Below are 20,625 nucleotides of genomic sequence, written 5' to 3' on the forward strand. Positions count from 1 at the left end.
TTTGATGGAAGAAAGGTACGGGATTGACAACTTTTGTAATTGAGAAATGGTACTATAGAGTTACGTTGAAAGCATTGGTGGGTCTTTAAAGATTGTCAGGATACTTTGTTTTCGAAAATATTTGATTGCATATATTGTCTTCTTTATGGAGTAAGCCTTCTAAGTTTCTTCAAATATATATTTTTTCCTCTAGATTTAGCTTTCTTTTTGTATCTGTGTGAATATTTTCTTCAAGTTTCTTTTCCTATTCAGCTATTCTGTAGATATTTTAGAACTAACCCTCACATCGTTCGAAATTTTCTTTTACAGGTATGTTTGTGATACGTTCAACCTTAAAAACTAAACCGTTGACATTTCAAGCGCTTCAAGTCTTGCTAACCCAACAATAATTGCATAGATAGTATTTCTTAATTACCTTATTTCATTTAAATAACTTCATGTGAGTTTTGAAATTCTCATTTATTTGATTTAAACGTTTGAAAATAGCAACATTTACTGCAAAATTATATGATATTATAGCAGATTAAACCAAAGCTGATGAGCAAAGAAAGATTTATATATTATATATTTTTCTGAGATTATATTAGATCCAAATTTATGTAGATGAAGTTATGCATTGCAAGATAAGGAAAGAAGAGTAATTTTAATGATAGATGTATAAAGTGTGAGTTAGTAAACTAAATTGTCTTTTAGAATTTAATATTTCAATATTATAAAATTTTGTTGGATGAGTTATATAAAAGTTTGACATTCTTATATGAAGAGATATTGTTTAGCTGAAAATGTCGAACTTCAATTTGTAGAAAAATACCTTTTCATTCATTCATCTTATTATCACTGAGAATAAACAAAAAGAATACATCTACAAAAAAAAGGACAATGACAAAGAAAAAGAACATGAAAGTAGCTAGGAGATTCGAACAACACAAGAACTCTTGACAAAAAGAATCACACGATTAGAGAATATAACATTGATCGAAGAATAAATATTGATTTTGGGTTAAGTTTTTTTAAAATTTTATTTAAAAACCGCGCTTCGCGCGGATAAATTTTCTAGTACTATACATTAGACTGATATAAATATCGGGTATAAGTAAATTTCCTTCGTATGCGAGAAAAGTCACTAAATTCAAAGTGAAAGCTGGCAATATTAAATGCCCGTGAGAACTCAAAATACTGATAAAATTGATTTTTTTCCCATTGACCATTTAAAAGTACTGGTCAGAAATATTCATAGCATGATTTTTCTTTGTCGTAAAATGGCTTCAATTGGAATTTGGTCAAAAAATATCTCTTCTAGATCTATTATTATGGGAGACCAAAGACTTGATGCTCAGAAGAAACTCTGTATAGACAGTAATTGAAGGCAGCTGCATTTCTTTGGTCAGTTGCCAACGACTTGGATATATTCTTTATTTTTTGTTTCTCACCAATATTCGGTGTTCGTGCTTTAGGACTTTGATTAATTTTGATTTATGTTGTATAAAATTTATTTAAAGGGAAAGGGTTCCGCGTCAAGAGTTTTTTTGTCCCAAATTTTGAACCAGAAACTTCTAATTAAGAATAGAAATTTCTAATTATTCACCAGTACATGCTTTAAAGTTTTCAAATGCGAAAACTCCTTTTCTTGTCTTGAAAAAGGTTCATGAAGGTTACACATTCGTACAAGTAAAGAATGCGGCTTGTGAGTTAATTACTTTTTTTTTGTTTTTTGAGTTAATTACTCGTATGTGTGTTTGGTATGATAAAAGTCATTTTTAGCGTTTACATGTTAAAAAATATTTTTTTATAGGATAAAATTCAACGAAAGATAGAAAATGACTTATCTCACTTATGGTGGAAGTCATTTTCTTCGCTAATTATCTTAAATTTTACTTGTTCCATTTAACATTTAGGCGTTTTTCTTAATTTTTAGTACTCCATTTCATGAAAACACTTTCCCATTAGCTAATATCATTATTAATTTTGACAAATATATGTTTTTAGAAAAAATATTTCCCACTTATCAAAAAATGAGAAATCATTTTTCTTAAAAGTTTTTTTCATAGAAAATATTTCATGAAAAATTTCTTCCATAGACTTGTGCACTTCAGCCCAAAAATTTGACTCTACTGGTCTGAAAGAGTTTATATTTGTTAATTAACGGTTAAGTAACAACACTAACTTTGACATTTCAATTCAAGTACTAAAAGAACTTTTGGACCTTAGGTCCCTGCGTCCACAGTGTGTGGAATAATCCATTCGCAAACTTTGTAATTAAATTTAACCAGACAAGAGATACATCTTTCAAACACGTGCGTCTTCGAATATCTCAAAATTATAAAAGAAAAAAATTTAAAGTTACTCTCTCCAATCTTTTCTTTTAATCTTGTACACTTAGGACAAGCTAGATTAAATAAGACACTCGATTAGTTTCTGTTAAGATTTTTTTTGGTTTAACACTAAAGTGATATCGGAAAAGTAAATTTTTAGTTTATGATGAAATTATATGCATCATTAAAAAAATTCAATCAATTTGAACGACTCACATCATAATAATAAGTACCGTAAAGACATGTTCATAACAATCAAGCGTAGAAGAAGACCCAAAAAAGTTGAAAACCAAATCTGGCATGATAAATATCTTCGTGATCTTTAATCTTGGCTCCATTTTGAGATTCAATCTTTAGAACTGTGAGCTTAATGTTGGATATGCAAATAAAATCTCATATTGATAGGTGAAAAGAAAAAGAAACTACACATAAGATGTAGGCATGCTTCCAATAAAAAAATGTGTGGCTTGGGATAAAACGAATAATATTACACAAAGTTAAGAATATTTTTGGATCATTTTAGCCCAACAACTGATATCAGAGCTAGGTTCGGTGAGATGATATGAAGATGACCGTGTGATGCTGTGGGCCTGGCTTAGTGCCTTTGTACATTTACGGCCTATTTTTAATTCCGTAGCTTTGAAGATGCATAGACAAAGAAAAATGGAATAGGCTTTGGCGACTATGAATACTTGGATGATTTAGGCAACAACAGTTAATCTCTTAACCGTGTAATGGTTTACCGGTCCGGTTCCAATATTTTGGAAACCGGAACCGGTAAAATCGGAACCGGACCGATTAAACCGGTAAAAATTAAAAAAAAAAAAAAAAAACGAAAGAGTCGTTGGGCTTAATGGACCGTTGGCAACGGTCCATTTGCAAAAATGAGCAATAGAAGAATGATTACATGGGAACTGATAAAAGAAGAAGAAGAGATAAAATGAACAAATAAACAGTGAAAAAGAAATGAGGAAGGGAGATCCACAGAGGTGAATTCAGGATTTCAGGAGGATGAGTTCAGTTTAGATTTTTTTTTTATTTTTTTTTAAAAAGATGCAAAAGTGCATTTAGTAGAATAAGATCCCACAACCTTAAGAGATTAAACCCAACACTTTACCAGTGCTTCACTTAGTCTAACTTGACCATGTGTTCCTTCAGTTAATATTAGATATATTTTAAGAATTATATACATAATATACCGAGTTTATTATGTATATAATAAACTCGGTATATTATATACATAATAAATATACCGTTGCTCCACTTTCTGTGCTACACCCGTTGCTCCACGCCCTACTACTTCTCAGAGTAACAAAAAGGGCTTGTCGGGTTTAAAAGTTTTACATTCACAGCCAACTTCTTCTGCTACTGCAAACTTTGATGAATTTAACTTTTATTTGATGCAGCCAAATGTGGATATCAGCCAACTGGATGAGGTGGACGTCTTAGCATGGTGGAAGAAGTACAAGGCAAGCTATCCGGTACTTTCAAGAATGACTCGAGATATCCTTACGGTTCAAGTATCAACCGTGGCTTCGGAGAGCGCATTTAGCCAAGGAAGACAGCAAATTGGAGACCATAGACATTCATTATCCGGCTTTAGCTTGCAAGTACTAGTGTGCATTCGAGATTGGATTAGATCGGAGCGACGCAACCAAAACTCAGAAGCGGAGCAAGGCGAAGAGGAAGAGATTGAAGATTTGATAGCTAGTGGACCGGACCAAATGGAAGACTTTGAAGATATTTCCATGAACGAATATGATGTGGGGGAAATTAACGAAATGGTTCAAAATTGGTGATTTTATTATTGTACTATTTTTGTATAACTCATGTATTATTTTCAAGTTAAAAAAAAAAATACAACTTGCAAATAAATGTTATCCAAGAATGAATAAAATATATGGCTCATTGAGCTTTCTTCTATTTACTTGTGTTCATATTTTTACTTTTATTAAGTTATGAATATATCTAAAATATACTAAGAATATACTTATAAGTATATTAAGTTATATAGTATACTTAAACATATATAAGTATATAAAGAAAAAATAGTATATATAGTATATAAGTATATATAGTATATAAGTAAGTATATATAGTATATAGAACATATATATAAGTATATATAGTATATAAGTATATAAGTATATATAGTATATATAGTATATAAATATATATAATATATATATTAAGTATATATAGTATATATAGTAGATATGTATATATAGTATATATATTAAGTTATACCTATATATAAGTATATATAGTATATAGTACATATATATACATATATATATATATATATATAAGTGTATATAGTATATAGTACATATATATAAGTATGTATAGTATATATATTAAGTTATACATATATATAAGTATATAGAGTATATAGTACATATATATAAGTATATATATTAAGTTATACATATATTTAGTATATATATATTAAGTTATACATATATTTAGTATATATATATTAAGTTATACATATATATAAGTATATGTAAGTTATACATATATATGTATACGAAAAGCACTATTATGTATTGCTGACTTGCTGTTAGGCTGTTAGTCAGTAAATATTTAGACTTTAATTATAAAGTTGTATAACATATGAAAATATAGCTACAATATACAAATAAATACTATAATATATATATATATATAATACAAAAAAAAAAAATATTTTAAGCAATCCAAACCGGACCGGTTCCGGTTTGGACTTTAAAACAGGTAAACCGGAACCGGTTAGGCGGTTCCGGTTTTGGAACCGGAACCGGCCGGTTTCCTAACCGGTTCCCGGTCCGGTTCCGGTTGGAACCGGTTAACAGGCATAACCCCCCTTCCGTTATATAGTTCTGAAAAATTCTGTAAAGTAATTAAACAGAAGTGCTAGTGAAAATTAAGATAGACCAGTGAAATACATACGAACATTGTACTAATTATCTATCAGCCATACAATAGTGTCAATCAGCTCGATAGAATTACAATACAACCGCCTGTGCTCCTTTCGCAAATAATTAACTTCTTTTTTGTTATTTTTTTTATCTCTTTTGAGATAACAAATAACCACTATTGCTAAAATACACAAAATACTCTTTGATTAACGTAATAATAACTATACGAATAGCCTTACTAAATAACATGGTTTCCTTTTTGATTAGTCAATTTTCTAGATTCCAAGAAACTCTTGCTCTTATGTTCACAAGACGAAAGATATTCAAGAAAATTGGCAAAATCTGTGTCCTTGTAGAGTTTTAGGTTGGATTCATTGATGAGCTTTGGAGAAGGCTGAATCTTGCAGCTATAAGGCAGGCTGTGTAGTGAAGCAACTGAGATTCTTGACTTTGAAGAATTTACAAGTACCCTATGTAGCACACTTTTGTACCTTCCGTTGCTGAATATCTGTCCATCAAATTAATGGGGGAAATGAGATGATTTCTTGAAAAACACATATATTGTAACAAAAAGATGATCAAAGAAAATAGCATAGAATCATTTAGATTTTTTTTTTTAATTTGTCGTCCGATGTCCAGTGCCCCAATAAGAGCCGGATTAATTGGTATTAGCGCTGCGCCCATTAAAGGAGGGATTAAGCGCTCAGGTAAAATTAACAAATAGTCACTTTTTAGCCCATTTAATTGAAAAATATCCAGAGTTTCACATGTGGAATTTAAAATACCATGACAGCGGTGACTGAAAAGTGGTCAGTGGACGTTATTTATACGACGCGCTCTCTATAAGATAATTTTCATGCCGAAAGCTCGTACACGAGACCTTTAATTAGGGGTGAAGGAGTTCTTAATTTCCATCCAATCAAAACCTCAATGACAATCATTTAGGGCTCGTTTGGTTAGAAAACAAGTTATCCCGGGATAACTAATCCCGGGATTCCACCCTCAATGTGGGATAAAAAAAATACTATAATCCCTGGGATAACTAATCCCTGAGATTAGTTATCCCGAGTTTTTATTTCAACCAAACGTAGGATAAGACGACACTAAATTTTTATCCCAAGACTATTTTTGCTTATCCATCATACCAAACGAGCCCTTAGAGTGCTAACAAACATGTAGTTTGTGATACCTGCCTAGCTTTAGTCCTACATGATAAAATGACCGAAATGTCATGAATATTTCTCCTACATAGAGGTCAGAAAAGGTCAAGAGATTTTCATGTATATGTGTATGTATAACATTTAAAGACAAATTACATAATTAATTAGAAACTAGATTAACAAAAAAACTACCATATACTCGAAACTACTTAAAAGACGTATGAAAAAGGTATTTTTAAACAAAAAGTTGTTTTGACTCCCTAAAATAATCATAGTGTCGCATAAAATAGAACGAAAACGAAGCTGACCTCAAGATGGTCCCCAACATTTACAACAAAGGAGTTAGGAATTGGCTCAACTGTTAGCCATCTTTCTTTATGCTGTATTTGTAAGCCTTTTACTTCATCTTGTAAGAGAAGTGTGAGTAAGCCATAGTCTGAATGTGGTGGCATCCCAAGTGTTAAATCTGGCTCTGGGCAAGAAGGATAGCAATTCAATACTAAAAGTTGGCTCCCATCCTCAAACTCTTTCAAATTATTACTATCATTGTTTTCATTCACTATTCCCAAGCTTTCAAGAATTGCTCCAATTAGCAATTGGTACAAGAACTTTGCTTGCTTTGAATAATTTGCAGCTGCCTCCCTATTCATCAATTAAAAAACACAATGTTTGTCAACAACAAGAGAAAAAGGAGTTCGATTAAGTTTTATGCATTGATAATGTAAAGATATCTACAGAATCAGGTTATTTATAGATAATTGCAAGTAAATTTCTATGATCGATATTAATATTGACAGTGATAGTGTAAAGTTTACTATTAGACATCAAATTATTACTTAAAATATAATTATTACAGGTAAATATTCATAATAAGTGAAAGTAATAACATAAAAATAAGATAAGTAATCTGCAACGACCAGTTAAAAAACACTTTTAGTATAAATTGTTTACACTATCAATATAGTCAAATCTCAAGAAAGAAACAATAAAAAGTACTCCATCTATTTCATTTTATATGACAATAGAGTACGAGATCAAACTATTTATAAAATTTTCGATGTCAATTTGGACATAAATCAAAAGTTAACTTTTTGACGAAAATCTATATATGTAAAAACTACGTAAAAATACTATATATTTCAAAATATTTTAATAATATTCAAGAAATCCCAGTAAAAAAAAATCTATTGTACAAATATTATAGTGCCATGTAAAGTGGGGCAAAGGGAGTAGTTGCCTTTGGAATGATTAAGTGAGCAATCTATTGAATCCAGTCATGACATTTAACAATGCAAGTGGGGATCTTATTATACAAGTTGACTTTGTAATTTTGATTTATTTTTTATTATTGAGTAGTCACCTGAGATCTACTGGAGAAGAGGGCCAAAGTGAGAGCATATCACTTGACAAAGAATGACAACTGAGCTTGAGAAAATCCCTCCAACAAAATACTCCATCTTTGTTTTGATTAAAGCTTGTGCCAAGTCGTACTGGTGCTTGCATATCAGTAGACATGTACTTTGCCCTTTCTTCAAAGGGAAGTTCAAAAAATAGTTTGCCCACTTCAATTATGTGCTGAATTATGTCACTAGGTATACCATGATTTACCAACTGCACCAAGAAAAAGAAATCAAATAAAAAAAGAGTTAGAGATTATATCCTTCCTTTAATTAGAATTCACTATTAGAGATTATATCCTTCCTTTAATTAGAATTCACTAGTCGTCCAACTAATCCAAATTCTTGTCGTAGAAAGTTCACTATGGGAGATTTTAATGTTCCCTATTATATTGATGAGGACTTGTTCGAACTCAAGACATCTGATTAAGGGCGAAAGAATCATTATCGGTCTGTGGCACCCTTAAGCGGTGATCGACTCAATACATTAAAACACAAGAGTCAAGCAATTTTATGACGGATTTATGTGGGTTCAACTAAACTCATTATTTTTTACTTTGACTATGTATGTATATATAAGCTTAAGAATTTAAAATATATGTGGAGAAGGTTGCAAAAGCCAAGGAAAAAAAGAAGAAAATGTGACCCCTTTTAGTAATTCATATGAGAAAAATAGAGGAATTGAATCCTAGTGGTTAATGAAGTGGGTTGCGAATTGTGAGGTTCAGGTTCAAGTTTCAGCGAAGGCAAAAACACTAGGTGATATTTTCTTATATGTCCAAGCATTGGTGGACAGAGAGTAACTCGATAGTCGGTACCTATGCTGGTGGGAGATAGCAATGTGCCCATAATTTAGCCGAAGTGCGTGCAGGTTGATCCAGACACAACGACTAATTAAAAAAAAAAAAGTGGTTAAAGGGAGGATGGACAAAGTTCAAATGTTACAAAACCTACCTGAAAAAATCCATACTCTTCACAAGCTTTGGCAAGGGATTTGAGAACTTGGGATCTGTTGGGGCCTCGAAGTTGAGCAAAATCAATAATGGGCAAGTTGAGATTTTCATCAATTTTTTCTTCTTTTTTCACAATTAGGGGCCTATCTGAAACTGGCAATACATACTTTTTGGGAATTCTAGTGATCCCACTTTCACATAAATGCCTAACTCCTTTTTGATATCTACTTTCAATTTGCTCCTCCTTTTCCTTAGTTTTTTCAACAGCCAACAAATGCATTGCTGGACACTTTATATGTGTGTAATATTTTCTAAAGAAAAAATGGTCAAGTTGAAGAAGGAATTGAAGGGGCGAAGGGTTTCAATTGGATGATTTTTTATGCGAGAAGCAATATGTACTTATAGGGAAAAAACGTGACAAAACAGTGTTTGTTTATGTATATAAATTTAAAGCATTTTAATTAGGTAAGTCTTATATAGACTGGTTCTTATCATTTCCATGCACAAACAGAAGTGTTGACTTGGTGTGGGTGAAACAATGAGACGTATTTTTGGTATTTATGTACCACTGGTCAAACTAATTCAAATTCATGCGGTGTATGATTCATTAAAGAGAAAATCGATCCATGCAAAAACCAAAGTGTCTGACTTTTTGTAGACCAAACGACGAGAATGTTTTTTTTTTTTTTCTGGTATAATCATCCCATATTCATTTACCCACTCCACTGGTCAAATTAATGTGAATTTATGTAGAGGAAAACTCTCCTTTCAGAAATTTCTTCATTTAAAGGATTCAAACTCAAAATATCTAATTAAGGATGGAGAGATCTCACACAAATAGTAAGGCATTAAGGACGGAGAGATCTCGCTCAAATACGAAGGCTTTAGGTCACAAGGAACTAGTCTTTTTATTTCCTCTCGTGGCCCCCTCAGCAATACACAATTTCAATTTTCAACTTTTGTGGACCAATCTAATATTAATCCAGTCTCTAGATCTGCCCCCTTTTTGTCTATGCACAAGGGACGAACAAATATAGGTTTTATACTTTATGAGCAATCGTTTCTTTTTCTTCCCCTTGACTTGTCTAGAGAAGTTTAAATTTTCTAAAGTTATCAGTATTAGCAGTTGGACCAATCCCTTGAAGGTAATAATTAAAATGCCTGATAAAATTGAACTCTTGACTGGATTAATTAGAACTCAAGTTTAGAGGAGGTTCTTGAAGAAAAACACGTGGAGAAGGAAAAATGGTCGAAGTGTGACCATAAAGAAGTATCATTAGCATTTCAAGTACCCAATTAGAAGTTAGGACATCTTAAGTGTATAGAATCACCAGAGATGAAGTTCGGACTTGAAGTTTATATGTTCGGGATTATAATCTTTTAAAGTAACTGGCTCTAAATTAATAACTTGTATGTATTCAATGATTTTTTACTACAAATATAAAATTTAAACCGGATCTATTGAGTTCGGCCAAATGCATATGTCAGAGCGCTAGCTCCGCCCTGAGCATCACCTTTATTAACATGGCATACAATATGATCTTGAACTGTCGATAGCAGAGGTATCTTTTTTTTTTTTTTTCTATAGCAGAGGCTTCCATTATTAAGAATTGATTTTGGGGTCTAACCCAAACCCAAAGTGTAACACCTCGTAGCTTCGGGCGAAGGTTTGACTCATAAGATGATAATATAATGGAATCAATATGAGGGTTATAGGAAGTGTTTTGAAAACTAATCAAGTCAAAAGAAATGTCTTTGGGCAAAGCAAAGTTGGAAGCCACGTACTCTACAGGGCATGTTTGCAAGAGACCATAACCCCTTTATTAATTAGGAATTTGGGAAAACTTCCTAAATGAAAGTTGTAGCCCTTTGAAATACCTTTCCAACGGTACATTATGGGGGTCAAGAGGACATCTGTACAAAAAGTTATGGCCATTTTACTGAAGGATTATAGTGCAGTCCGTTCACTGATCATGTTGTACGAACTTGTTATACGACCCATATAATTTTAGACGGACCGTATAACTTGTCCGTACTTCATGAAGCTTCAAATCGACGTTCTTTTTTTAGCCATGATAAAATATGGTCATATTATACGGACCGTATAACTTTATACGGACCGTATAATATGTCCATATAACTTCCGCCTCACTTTTGTATAAATTCAAGCCTTGAGTTCTTTTATTTCATTATTTACAATTCCAAGCCCTAGCAACAATCCAAAACATCAAGGTAAGTCAATCCAAACCCTTCCAACTCAATTCTAACATATACTCTAATAATCTAAGCAAGAAATCATTGTTCATAAACTAGGGTTTTCCAGAAAACCCATCTCAAGGTTCAAGAATTCAAGATTTTGGAAATCTTCTTCAAAGTTAAAATCTTTAATTCAAGTTTGGAGCATTACCAGGTATGTAGAGTTACTATCTACGTGTGGGAACATCATTGTTCTTCCCCACGCCTCAAAATCCATAAATTATGATTCTCTACTAAAACTAGGGTTTCTATACCATGCTCATGATAACCCTAGGTCCATGTCCATGATTATATTATGTATGAATTGCTATTATTCTATCATTGTGTTCTTAATAACTCCATATGATTATTGAGAATCGGTCTGTAATCCATGAAAACCCATATCTTGTATTCCATGGGTTCTTGCATGCATGTTTTAGTTAAAATGATTATTTCATGAATATCTTACATGGCTACAAGTTTTCATGCAACTATATTATATAATTACTTTCATGCTATGATACAAGATACATAAATGCTAAATACAAGTTATTTCATGAAACCAGGTTTACAAGTTATTTCATGATATCCATGTACAAGCAAGTTATATTCATGAAAAACATGGGCAGCAAGTGCCACTTATTTTACATGTTCATGTTTTTGGGAGTTGCATTAATTACCGAGAAGGCTTCAAATAGCCTGAAACTACGTAGCCACCGTAGAATGAGGATTGCTCCACCCATGCTTAGGACGATCTCTCATAATGACTGGAACCATTCATAATATTATTAAATCTCATGTCCCTGGCAAGGTATGAGTGTTCTGCTGGTAGGACGCAAGTACCAGACCATGTTGTCGGTTATATTTACTGCTCTCCCTACTCACAATACTTTACACATGTTATATATGTATATGTACTCATGTTCATGATCATGTTTCAGCTCAGTCTCTGTTATGTTATTTTCATATCCCATGTTAATTCTTTCAGTTGCTTTACATACCAAAACATTCGATGTGCTGACGTCCCTTTTCTATTGCCCGAAGGCCTGCATTTCACGATGTAGGTACGGATTTACAAGACGACGCCTCTGCTCATTAGGATCTGCACATACCAACTTATTGGTTAGCCCCATCTCATTCGGGGTTTAGGCATTGTCTTTCTTATTTAGTTTTGCATCTAAAGGTATGCTAGGGGCCTTGTCCCAGTAGGTATGTTACGTGTTTCAGACTTATGTTAGGGGTTTTCATAGACAAGACAAGTGTCATGTTAGACTTCCAGAGTTGGTTAGCCGGGTTGGCTCATTTATGATATTGTTGGCATTCATGACTTAATCAAGTACTTATGTTTAATATTATTACTTACTATGTTTTATAAAAGCTCATCATGCACTTCACGTTATATTTCCGCTCATGTATGCCTCATGATGATTCAGCAAGCCATGTGGTTCGCTCGGTCACATGCAGTCAGACACCTAGTGTCGTGTTACGCCCAGGCCATGGTTCGGGGCGTGACAAAGCTTGGTATCAGAGCCTAGGTTCAAGTGTCTTGAGAGAGTATATGAAACCGTGTCCAGTCGAGTCACTTTTATATGTGTGAGGGCCCCATACATATAAATAGTTGACCACCAAGACATTCAGGATTGTCTCATTTCTTTCATATTCTAGATCGTGCAGTTAGAGCAGTACTTTTAGGATGCCTTTCTAACTCGTGTGTGTACGTATTTTCAAAAAATGCCTGCAAAAAGGAAATACACCAGAAAGGCTACAGCTACCAGCCAAGGGGCTACTGCGGAAGCAACTCGCGAAGAGACCGTTCCGACTCAGACAGCAGTCCCAACTGCTCCTACAGCTACACCTTCTAACACTTCGGACATGGACGTTAGAGGAGCCATCCAGCTGCTTACTCAGATCGTTGCCAACCAGGCGCAGCGACAAGAATCGACCCTTAGCTCAGGTGCTAGTAGCGGGCTAAACAGTTCAAGAACTCAGGAATTCCTACGGATGAAACCTCCAACATTCACAGGGACGAAGGCTGAGGAGGATCCGCAGAACTATATTGATGGCCTACAGAAAGTGTTTCGTATTATGCATGTCACTGACACAGAGGCAGCAGAGTTTAGTGCTTTTCAGCTGCAGGATGTTGCTCATATTTGGTATGAGACATAGGAACAATCTCGAGGGGAGGATGCATCATCTGCTACTTAGGACTAGTTCGTTGATGCTTTCCTTGGCCACTTCATGCCTATCGAGGTCCGGGAAGCAAAGGCTATGGAATTTGAGAGGTTGAGGCAGGGTAACTTGACCGTTCAAGAGTACTATCTCAAATTTATATCATTGTCCAGATATGCTCCTCACATGGTTCCCGACATGAGGACAACGGTTAGAAGATTTGTACTGGGGTTGAAACCCGAATTGTATAGAGATGCCAAGACTGCTGCTCAGAATGATAAGATGACTATCTCTAAGATCTTGGCATTTGTGCAAGGTAATGTAGCTGAATTGAAGGAAGAGGAAGCTCTGCAGAAACAAAAGGATAACGAATTCAACAAGAGGGTTAAATCTTCAGGTAACTTTAGTCAGGGAGGAGGTAGGCAGTTCTTTAAGAACAGGTCAGCAGGACCCGCTCCATCTACAGCTAGTGCCCCAGTCCCTAAGTTCCGAAATGACAAGAAGCAGAACTTCAGACCATCGAGTTCTTATTCTCAGCTAGTGTGGGTCAGTCAGCCTATACTATTCCAGCTTGCAGCAAGTAGCAAGAGACACTTGGGTGAGTGTCATATGGGTACAGATGCGTGCTATTGTTGCAGCCAGAAGGGCCACATTCAGATAGATTGTCCGTCAACTAGGCAAGGTACTGGAGGTAATGTGGCGCAGTCCACAAATTCAGCAGCTCTGCGTCACAATCAGGCCCAGCAGAGGCATGGCACGACAAGGTACGCCAATACAGGCGGTGGTCAGAACCATTTGTATGCATTGACAGGTCATCAGGATACAGAGGCTAGAGCAGATGTTGTCACAGGTACACTTACAGTTTTCACTTTTGAAGTATATGCCCTTATTGACCCAGGATCCACCTTATTTTATGTAACCCCTTTTGTTGCTAAAAAGTTTGGTATTGAACCAGAAAAATTGTATGAACCCTTTGAAGTGTCCACCCCAGTTGGGGAATCAGTCATAGCTAGACGTATTTATAGGGGTAGCCCAGTTTTAGTCTATCACCGCAGAACTATAGCTGATTTAGCGGAATTAGAAATGGTAGACTTTGATGTGATCATGGGTATGGACTGGTTAGCTTCATGTTATGCCACAGTATGTTATAGAACTAAGGTGGTAAGGTTCGAGTTTCCTAATGAGCCAATCATAGAATGGGAGGGTAATTCAATAGTACCCAGAGGTAGATTTATTTCTTACCTAAAAGCCAGAAAAATGATTTCCAAAGGTTATATCTACCACCTAGTTCGAGTCAAGGATTCAAATGCCCAGACTCCAACTCTCCAGTCCGTCCCAATTGTAAATGAATTTCCAGAGGTCTTTCCCGAAGATCTTCCAGGAGTCCCTCCTGACAGGGAGATTGAATCTGGAATTGATCTACTTCCCGATACTCAGCCGATATCTATTCCGCCATACAGAATGGCTCCAGCAGAGTTAAAAGAGTTAAAACCCAGTTGAAAGATCTTCTTGATAAGGGGTTTATTAGGCCCAGTGTTTCGCCTTGGGGTGCGCCAGTCTTATTTGTCCAAAAGAAGGATGGTTTCTTACGTATGTGTATAGACTCCCATCAGTTGAACAAGGTCACCATTAAGAACAAGTGCCCTCTTCCTAGAATAGATGACTTATTTGACCAACTGCAGAGCGTCCAATGTTATTCCAAGATTGACCTCAGATCAAGCTATCATCCGTTAAAGGTTAAGGAAGTTGATATTCCGAAGACCGCTTTCAGAACCCGTTATGGCCATTTTGAATTTCTTGTTATGTCATTTGGGTTGAAAAATGTGCCAGCATCTTTCATGGATCTTATGAACAGGGTCTTCAAGCCTTATCTCGATTTATTCGTCATTGTCTTCATTGATGATATTTTGGTGTATTTCCGTAATGAGGCTGATCATGCAGAACATCTCAGAATAGTGTTGTAAACTCTTAAAGATCGCGAACTTTTTGCAAAATTCTCAAAGTGTGAGTTTTGGCTTAAGTCATTGGCGTTCTTAGGCCATGTGATCTCAGGTGAAAATGTTAAAGTTGATTCTCAGAAGATTGATGCCGTAAGGAGTTGGCCCAGACCCACCTCAGTTTATGATATAAGAAGTTTCTTGGGTCTGGCAGGATATAATCGACGCTTCGTAAAAGGAATTTTTTCTATCTCTACTCCGTTGACTAAGTTGACTCAGAAGAAAGTTAAGTTCCAATGATCAGATGCTTGTGAGCGAAGCTTTGAAGAGTTAAAGAAGAGATTGACTTCTGCTCCAGTTTTGACGCTACCAGAGGGAACTGAAGGGTTCGTTGTTTATTGTGATGCTTCGGGAGTTGGTCTCGGATGTGTATTAATGCAGCATGGTAAGGTTGTAGCTTATGCATTTCGTCAGCTCAAGGTTCACGAAAGAATTATCCGACTTATGACCTAGAGTTGGCAGCTGTAGTTTTTGCACTTAAGATATGGCGTCATTATTTGTATAGAGTGCATGTTGATATTTTCACAGATCATAAAAGCCTGTAGTATATCTTCAAGCAAAGGGAGCTGAATCTTAGGCAAAGGAAATGGCTCGAATTGCTTAAGGATTACGACGTGGATATTCTTTATCATCCGGGAAAGTGAATGTTGTAGCTATTGCTCTTAGTCGGCGTTCCATGGGGAGGTTAGCCCACATTGATGCAGATAAGAGAGTTATGACCAGGGAAGTTCACCGTTTGGCTAGTCTTGGAGTTCGACTTTTGGACTCCGAGGATGGTGGTGTAGTTGTTCAGAATAGAGCCCTTTCCTCTTTAGTGGTTGAAGTCAAAGAGAAACAGTTTAATGATCCCTACTTGTTGCAGCTGAAAGAGGGGATTCACAAGCATAAGACGACGGCTTTCGAACAAGGGGGAGATGATGGTACCTTGAGGTACCGAGGTAGATTGTGTGTTCCAGATATAGATGGGCTCAGAGAGCGAATCGTGTCAGAAGCTCACAATTCCAGGTATTCCATTCACCCAAGTTCCACTAATATGTATCATGATCTTAAGGAGATTTATTGGTGGAACGATATGAAGAAGAATGTGGCAGATTTTGTAGCTAAGTGTTCGAATTGTCAGCAAGTGAAAGCCGAACACCAGAGGCCTGGTGGCTTGGCTCAGAATATTGATATTCCTGTCTGGAAATGGGAAATGATCAATATGGACTTTGTATCAGGTCTACCTCGTTCAGCCAGAAGACATGACTCTATTTGGGTGATCGTTGACAGGCTTATGAAATCGGGGCACTTTTTGCCAGTCAAGACCACAGATTCAGCAGAGGATTACGCCAAGTTATATGTTAATGAAATTGTCAGATTGCATGGGACCCCAATGTCTATTATTTCAGATCGTGGTGCTCAGTTCACAGCAAACTTCTGGAAATCCTTTCAGAAAGGATTGGGTACCAAAGTGAACCTCAACACAGCTTTTCATCCACAAACAGATGGCCAGGCAGAGCGCACTATTCAGACCCTTGAGGACATGTTGAAAGCGTGTGTCTTATATTTCAAGGGTAATTGAGATGACCACTTACCTCTCATCGAGTTTTCCTATAATAACAGTTATCATGCTAGCATTAGGATGGCACCGTTTGAAGCTCTGTATAGGCGAAGGTGTAGATCACCAATTGGTTGGTTCGAAGTTGGTGAAGCAGAGTTGTTAGGACCAGATTTGGTTTATCAGGCTATGGAGAAAGTCAAGTTAATACAGGAGCATTTAAAAACGGCTCAGAGTCGCCAGAAGTCTTACACAGATGTGAGGCGAAGGGACTTAAAATTTTCAGTTGATGATTGAGTGTTCCTTAAAGTCTCACCCATGAAGGGTGTTATGAGATTTGGCAAGAAAGGGAAGCTCAGTCCCAGATATATTGGACCTTACAGAATTCTGCGAAAGGTTAGTCTAGTAGCCTATGAACTTGAGTTGCCACAATATTTGGCTATTGTACATCCCGTGTTTCATGTTGAGAAAGTGTGTAGGAGACCCGTCGTTGGTTGTTCCTATTGATACTATAACAGTTAAGGATGGTTTGACCTATGAGGAGATCCCCGTAGCCATTCTTGACCGTCAGGTTCACAAGTTGAGAACTAAGGAAATAGCCTCAGTGAAAGTCCTGTGGAGGAGTCAGAAAGTTGAGGAAGCTACATGGGAAGCCGAGGAGGATATGAAGTCCAAGTACCTATTTTTGTTTGAAGAGCAAGCAGATAACTCTCAAGGTAACTTTCCATAGCGTTATGTCTCATGTTTCACGCTCATGTCATGTATCCAGTGCCCATGTTCCATGCCTCAGTATTCACGTTTCCATGTAACCATGTTATGTTAGTTTAGTCTCCATGTTTCATGTCATGTTCCCTTCACGTTCATGTAGTCAAGCCATGTCCAGTCATGTTCTTAACCATGACCTATCATTCGAGGACGAATGATCCCAAGGGGGAGATATTGTAACACCTCGTAGCTTCGGGCGAAGGTTTGACTCATAAGATGATAATATAATGGAACCAATATGAGGGTTATAGGAAGTGTTTTGAAAACTAATCAAATCATAAGAAATGTCTTTGGGCAAAGCAAAGTTGGAAGCCACTCTACGGGGCATGTTTGCAAGTGAGTTTGTAGAAGGTCTTACTTCCAACGACTATAAACCCTTTATTAGTTAGGAATTTGGGAAAACTTCATAAATGAAAGTTGTATTCCTTTGAAATACCTTTCCAACAGTATATTATAGGGGTCAAGGGGACATCTGTACAAAAAGTTATGGCCATTTTACTGAAGGATTACAGTGCAGTCCGTTCACTGATCATGTTATACGAACTTGTTATACGGCCCATATAATTTTATACGGACCGTATAACTCGTCTGTACTTCATGAAGCTTCAAATCGACGTTATATTTTCAGCCATGATAAAATATGGTCATATTATACGGACCGTATAACTTTATACGGGCCGTATAATATGTCCATATAACTTCCGCCTCACTTTTGTATAAATTCAAGCCTTGAGTTCTTTTATTTCATTATTCACAATTCCAAGCCCTAGAAACAATCCAAAACATCAAGGTAAGTCAATCCAAACCCTTCCAACTCAATTCTAACATATACTCTAATAATCTAAGCAAGAAATCATTGTTCATAAACTAGGGTTTTCAAGAAAACCCATCTCAAGGTTCAAGAATTCAAGATTTTGGAAATCTTCTTCAAAGTTAAAATCTTTAATTCAAGTTTGGAGCATTACCAGGTATGTAGAGTTACTATCTACGTGTGGGAACATCATTGTTCTTCCCCACGTCTCAAAATCCATAAATTATGATTCTCTACTACAACTAGGGTTTCTATACCATGCTCATGATAACCCTGGGTCCATGTCCATGATTATATTATGTATGAATTGCTATTATTCTATCATTGTGTTCTTAATAACTCCATATGATTATTGAGAATCAGTCTGTAATCCATGAAAACCCATATCTTGTATTCCATAGGTTCTTGCATGCATGTTTTAGTTAAAATGATTATTTCATGAATATCCAACATGTCTACAAGTTTTCATGCAACTATATTATATAATTACTTTCATGTTATGATACAAGATACATAAATGCTAAATACAAGTTATTTCATGAAACCACGTTTACAAGTTATTTCATGATATCCATGTACAAACAAGTTATATTCATGAAAACCATGGGCAGCAAGTGCCACTTATTTTATATGTTCATGTTTTTGGCAGTTGCATTAATTACCGAGAAGGCTTCAAACAGTCTGAAACTACGTAGCCACCGTAGGATGAGGATTGCTCTACCCATGCTTAGGACGATCTCTCATAATGACTGGATCCTTTCATAATACTACTAAATCTCATGTCCCTGGCAAGGTATGAGTGTTCTGCTGGTAGGACGCAAGTACCAGATCATGTTGTTGGTTATATTTACTGCTCTCCCTACTCACGATACTTTACACATGTTATATATGTATATGTACTCATGTTCATGATCATGTTTCAGCTCAGTCTCTGTTATGTTATTTTCATGTCCCATGTTAATTCTTTCTGTTGCTTTACATACTAGTACATTCAATGTGCTAACGTTCCCTTTCTATTGACCGAGGGCCTGCATTTCACGGTGCAGGTACGGATTTACAGGACGACGCCTCTGCTCATTAGGATCTGCACATACCAGCTTATTGGTGAGCCCCATCTCATTCGGGGTTTAAGCATTGTCTTTCTTATTTAGTTTTGCATATAAAGGTATGCTGGGGGCCTTGTCCCAGCAGGTATGTTACATGTTTCAGACTCATGTTAGAGGTTTCATAGACAAGACAAGTGTCATGTTAGACTTCCAGAGTTGGTTAGCCGGGTTGGGTCATTTATGATATTGTCGACATTCATGACTTAATCAAGTACTTATGTTTAATATTATTACTTACTGTGTTTTATAAAAGCTCATCATGCACTTCACGTTATATTTCTGCTCATGTATGTCTCATGATGATTCAGCAAGCCATGTGGTTCGCTCGGTCTTATGCAGTCAGGCACCGAGTGCCGTGTTACGCCCAAGTCATGGTTCGGGGCGTGACACAAAGCCTAGACCGTGAAAGGAGGACATTTGATGCGGGATCAATTTAATATGAGGGTCCAACATCAGTACACAATAATTGGGATGACTTCTGCTTTGATACCATGTAAAAAATAGATCTTGAATCTAATTCAACCTCAAAAGCTAGCTCAAAGAGATAAGGATTGCCCAAGCCATATAAGGAATCCAAAGATCTAATCCCAATCAATGTCTCAACAGTAATAAGGAATCAAGTTAATGAGTAGAATTAACGTTTACTGACCGGCCACTTTTTGGTCTTCTCTTTAGAAAATAGCAAATGTCCTGAAATTTTGAATTTCACAAATGAAAATGGACATTATTCTAGAAGTTTGCATGTAAATTTTAAACAAAAAATAGTTTATAAAATTGTTTTTTTCTTTTGTATTTTACCTAGTAAATGACCTTAACTGTCGTTTTAGAAGCAATACCTTATTCCTAAGGCTAACTACTCTTAGTTTGACTAATCACTGCTTGTACCTTTCGATAGCACTTGACAGTCACGAAGAACAAGCATAATGTTTTGTGATAATGGATACTTCGAATTATTTGTTTCATGAATCAGGGTAAATTTTTTAATGACGCTAAGCTTGCAAGTTTGGATTTTTCATCAACTCAATATTCTGAAACTTAGAATTTAAATATTTAAAAATTATATGAAAAATATTAGAGCTAATGGTCAAAACACACCTGAACTATCATTTCTTCGCGAGTTTCATATTTCAACTAGCACTTATTTCTTTTTACTACATGAACTATCACTCTCTATGTATCAAAATACACATCAACTATCAGTTTATCCTTAGTTTGTGTAATTCTCAAAATAGCTTTCCACAATATAATTTGTACTCCCTCTTTATTCCATTTTCATCGTCGGT

At 35.7% G+C, this 20,625-nt stretch overlaps 1 protein-coding gene across 1 annotated transcript; it reads right to left on the reverse strand.

Annotated features, from left to right (window-relative positions):
* Positions 1–5,236: 5,236 nt before the first annotated feature.
* On the reverse strand, positions 5,237–9,110 carry LOC132614269 (probable 2-oxoglutarate-dependent dioxygenase SLC1). The gene is made up of 4 exons (XM_060328682.1): positions 8,724–9,110; positions 7,733–7,983; positions 6,681–7,014; positions 5,237–5,720 (listed from the first exon to the last, which is right to left on the reverse strand). The coding sequence occupies exons 1-4, from the start codon at positions 9,000–9,002 to the stop codon at positions 5,451–5,453; spliced, it is 1,134 nt and encodes a 377-aa protein (XP_060184665.1). The 5' UTR covers positions 9,003–9,110; the 3' UTR covers positions 5,237–5,450.
* Positions 9,111–20,625: the final 11,515 nt, after the last annotated feature.

This window comes from Lycium barbarum, chromosome 10, assembly GCF_019175385.1.
Source record: "Lycium barbarum isolate Lr01 chromosome 10, ASM1917538v2, whole genome shotgun sequence".
NCBI lineage: Eukaryota > Viridiplantae > Streptophyta > Magnoliopsida > Solanales > Solanaceae > Lycium > Lycium barbarum.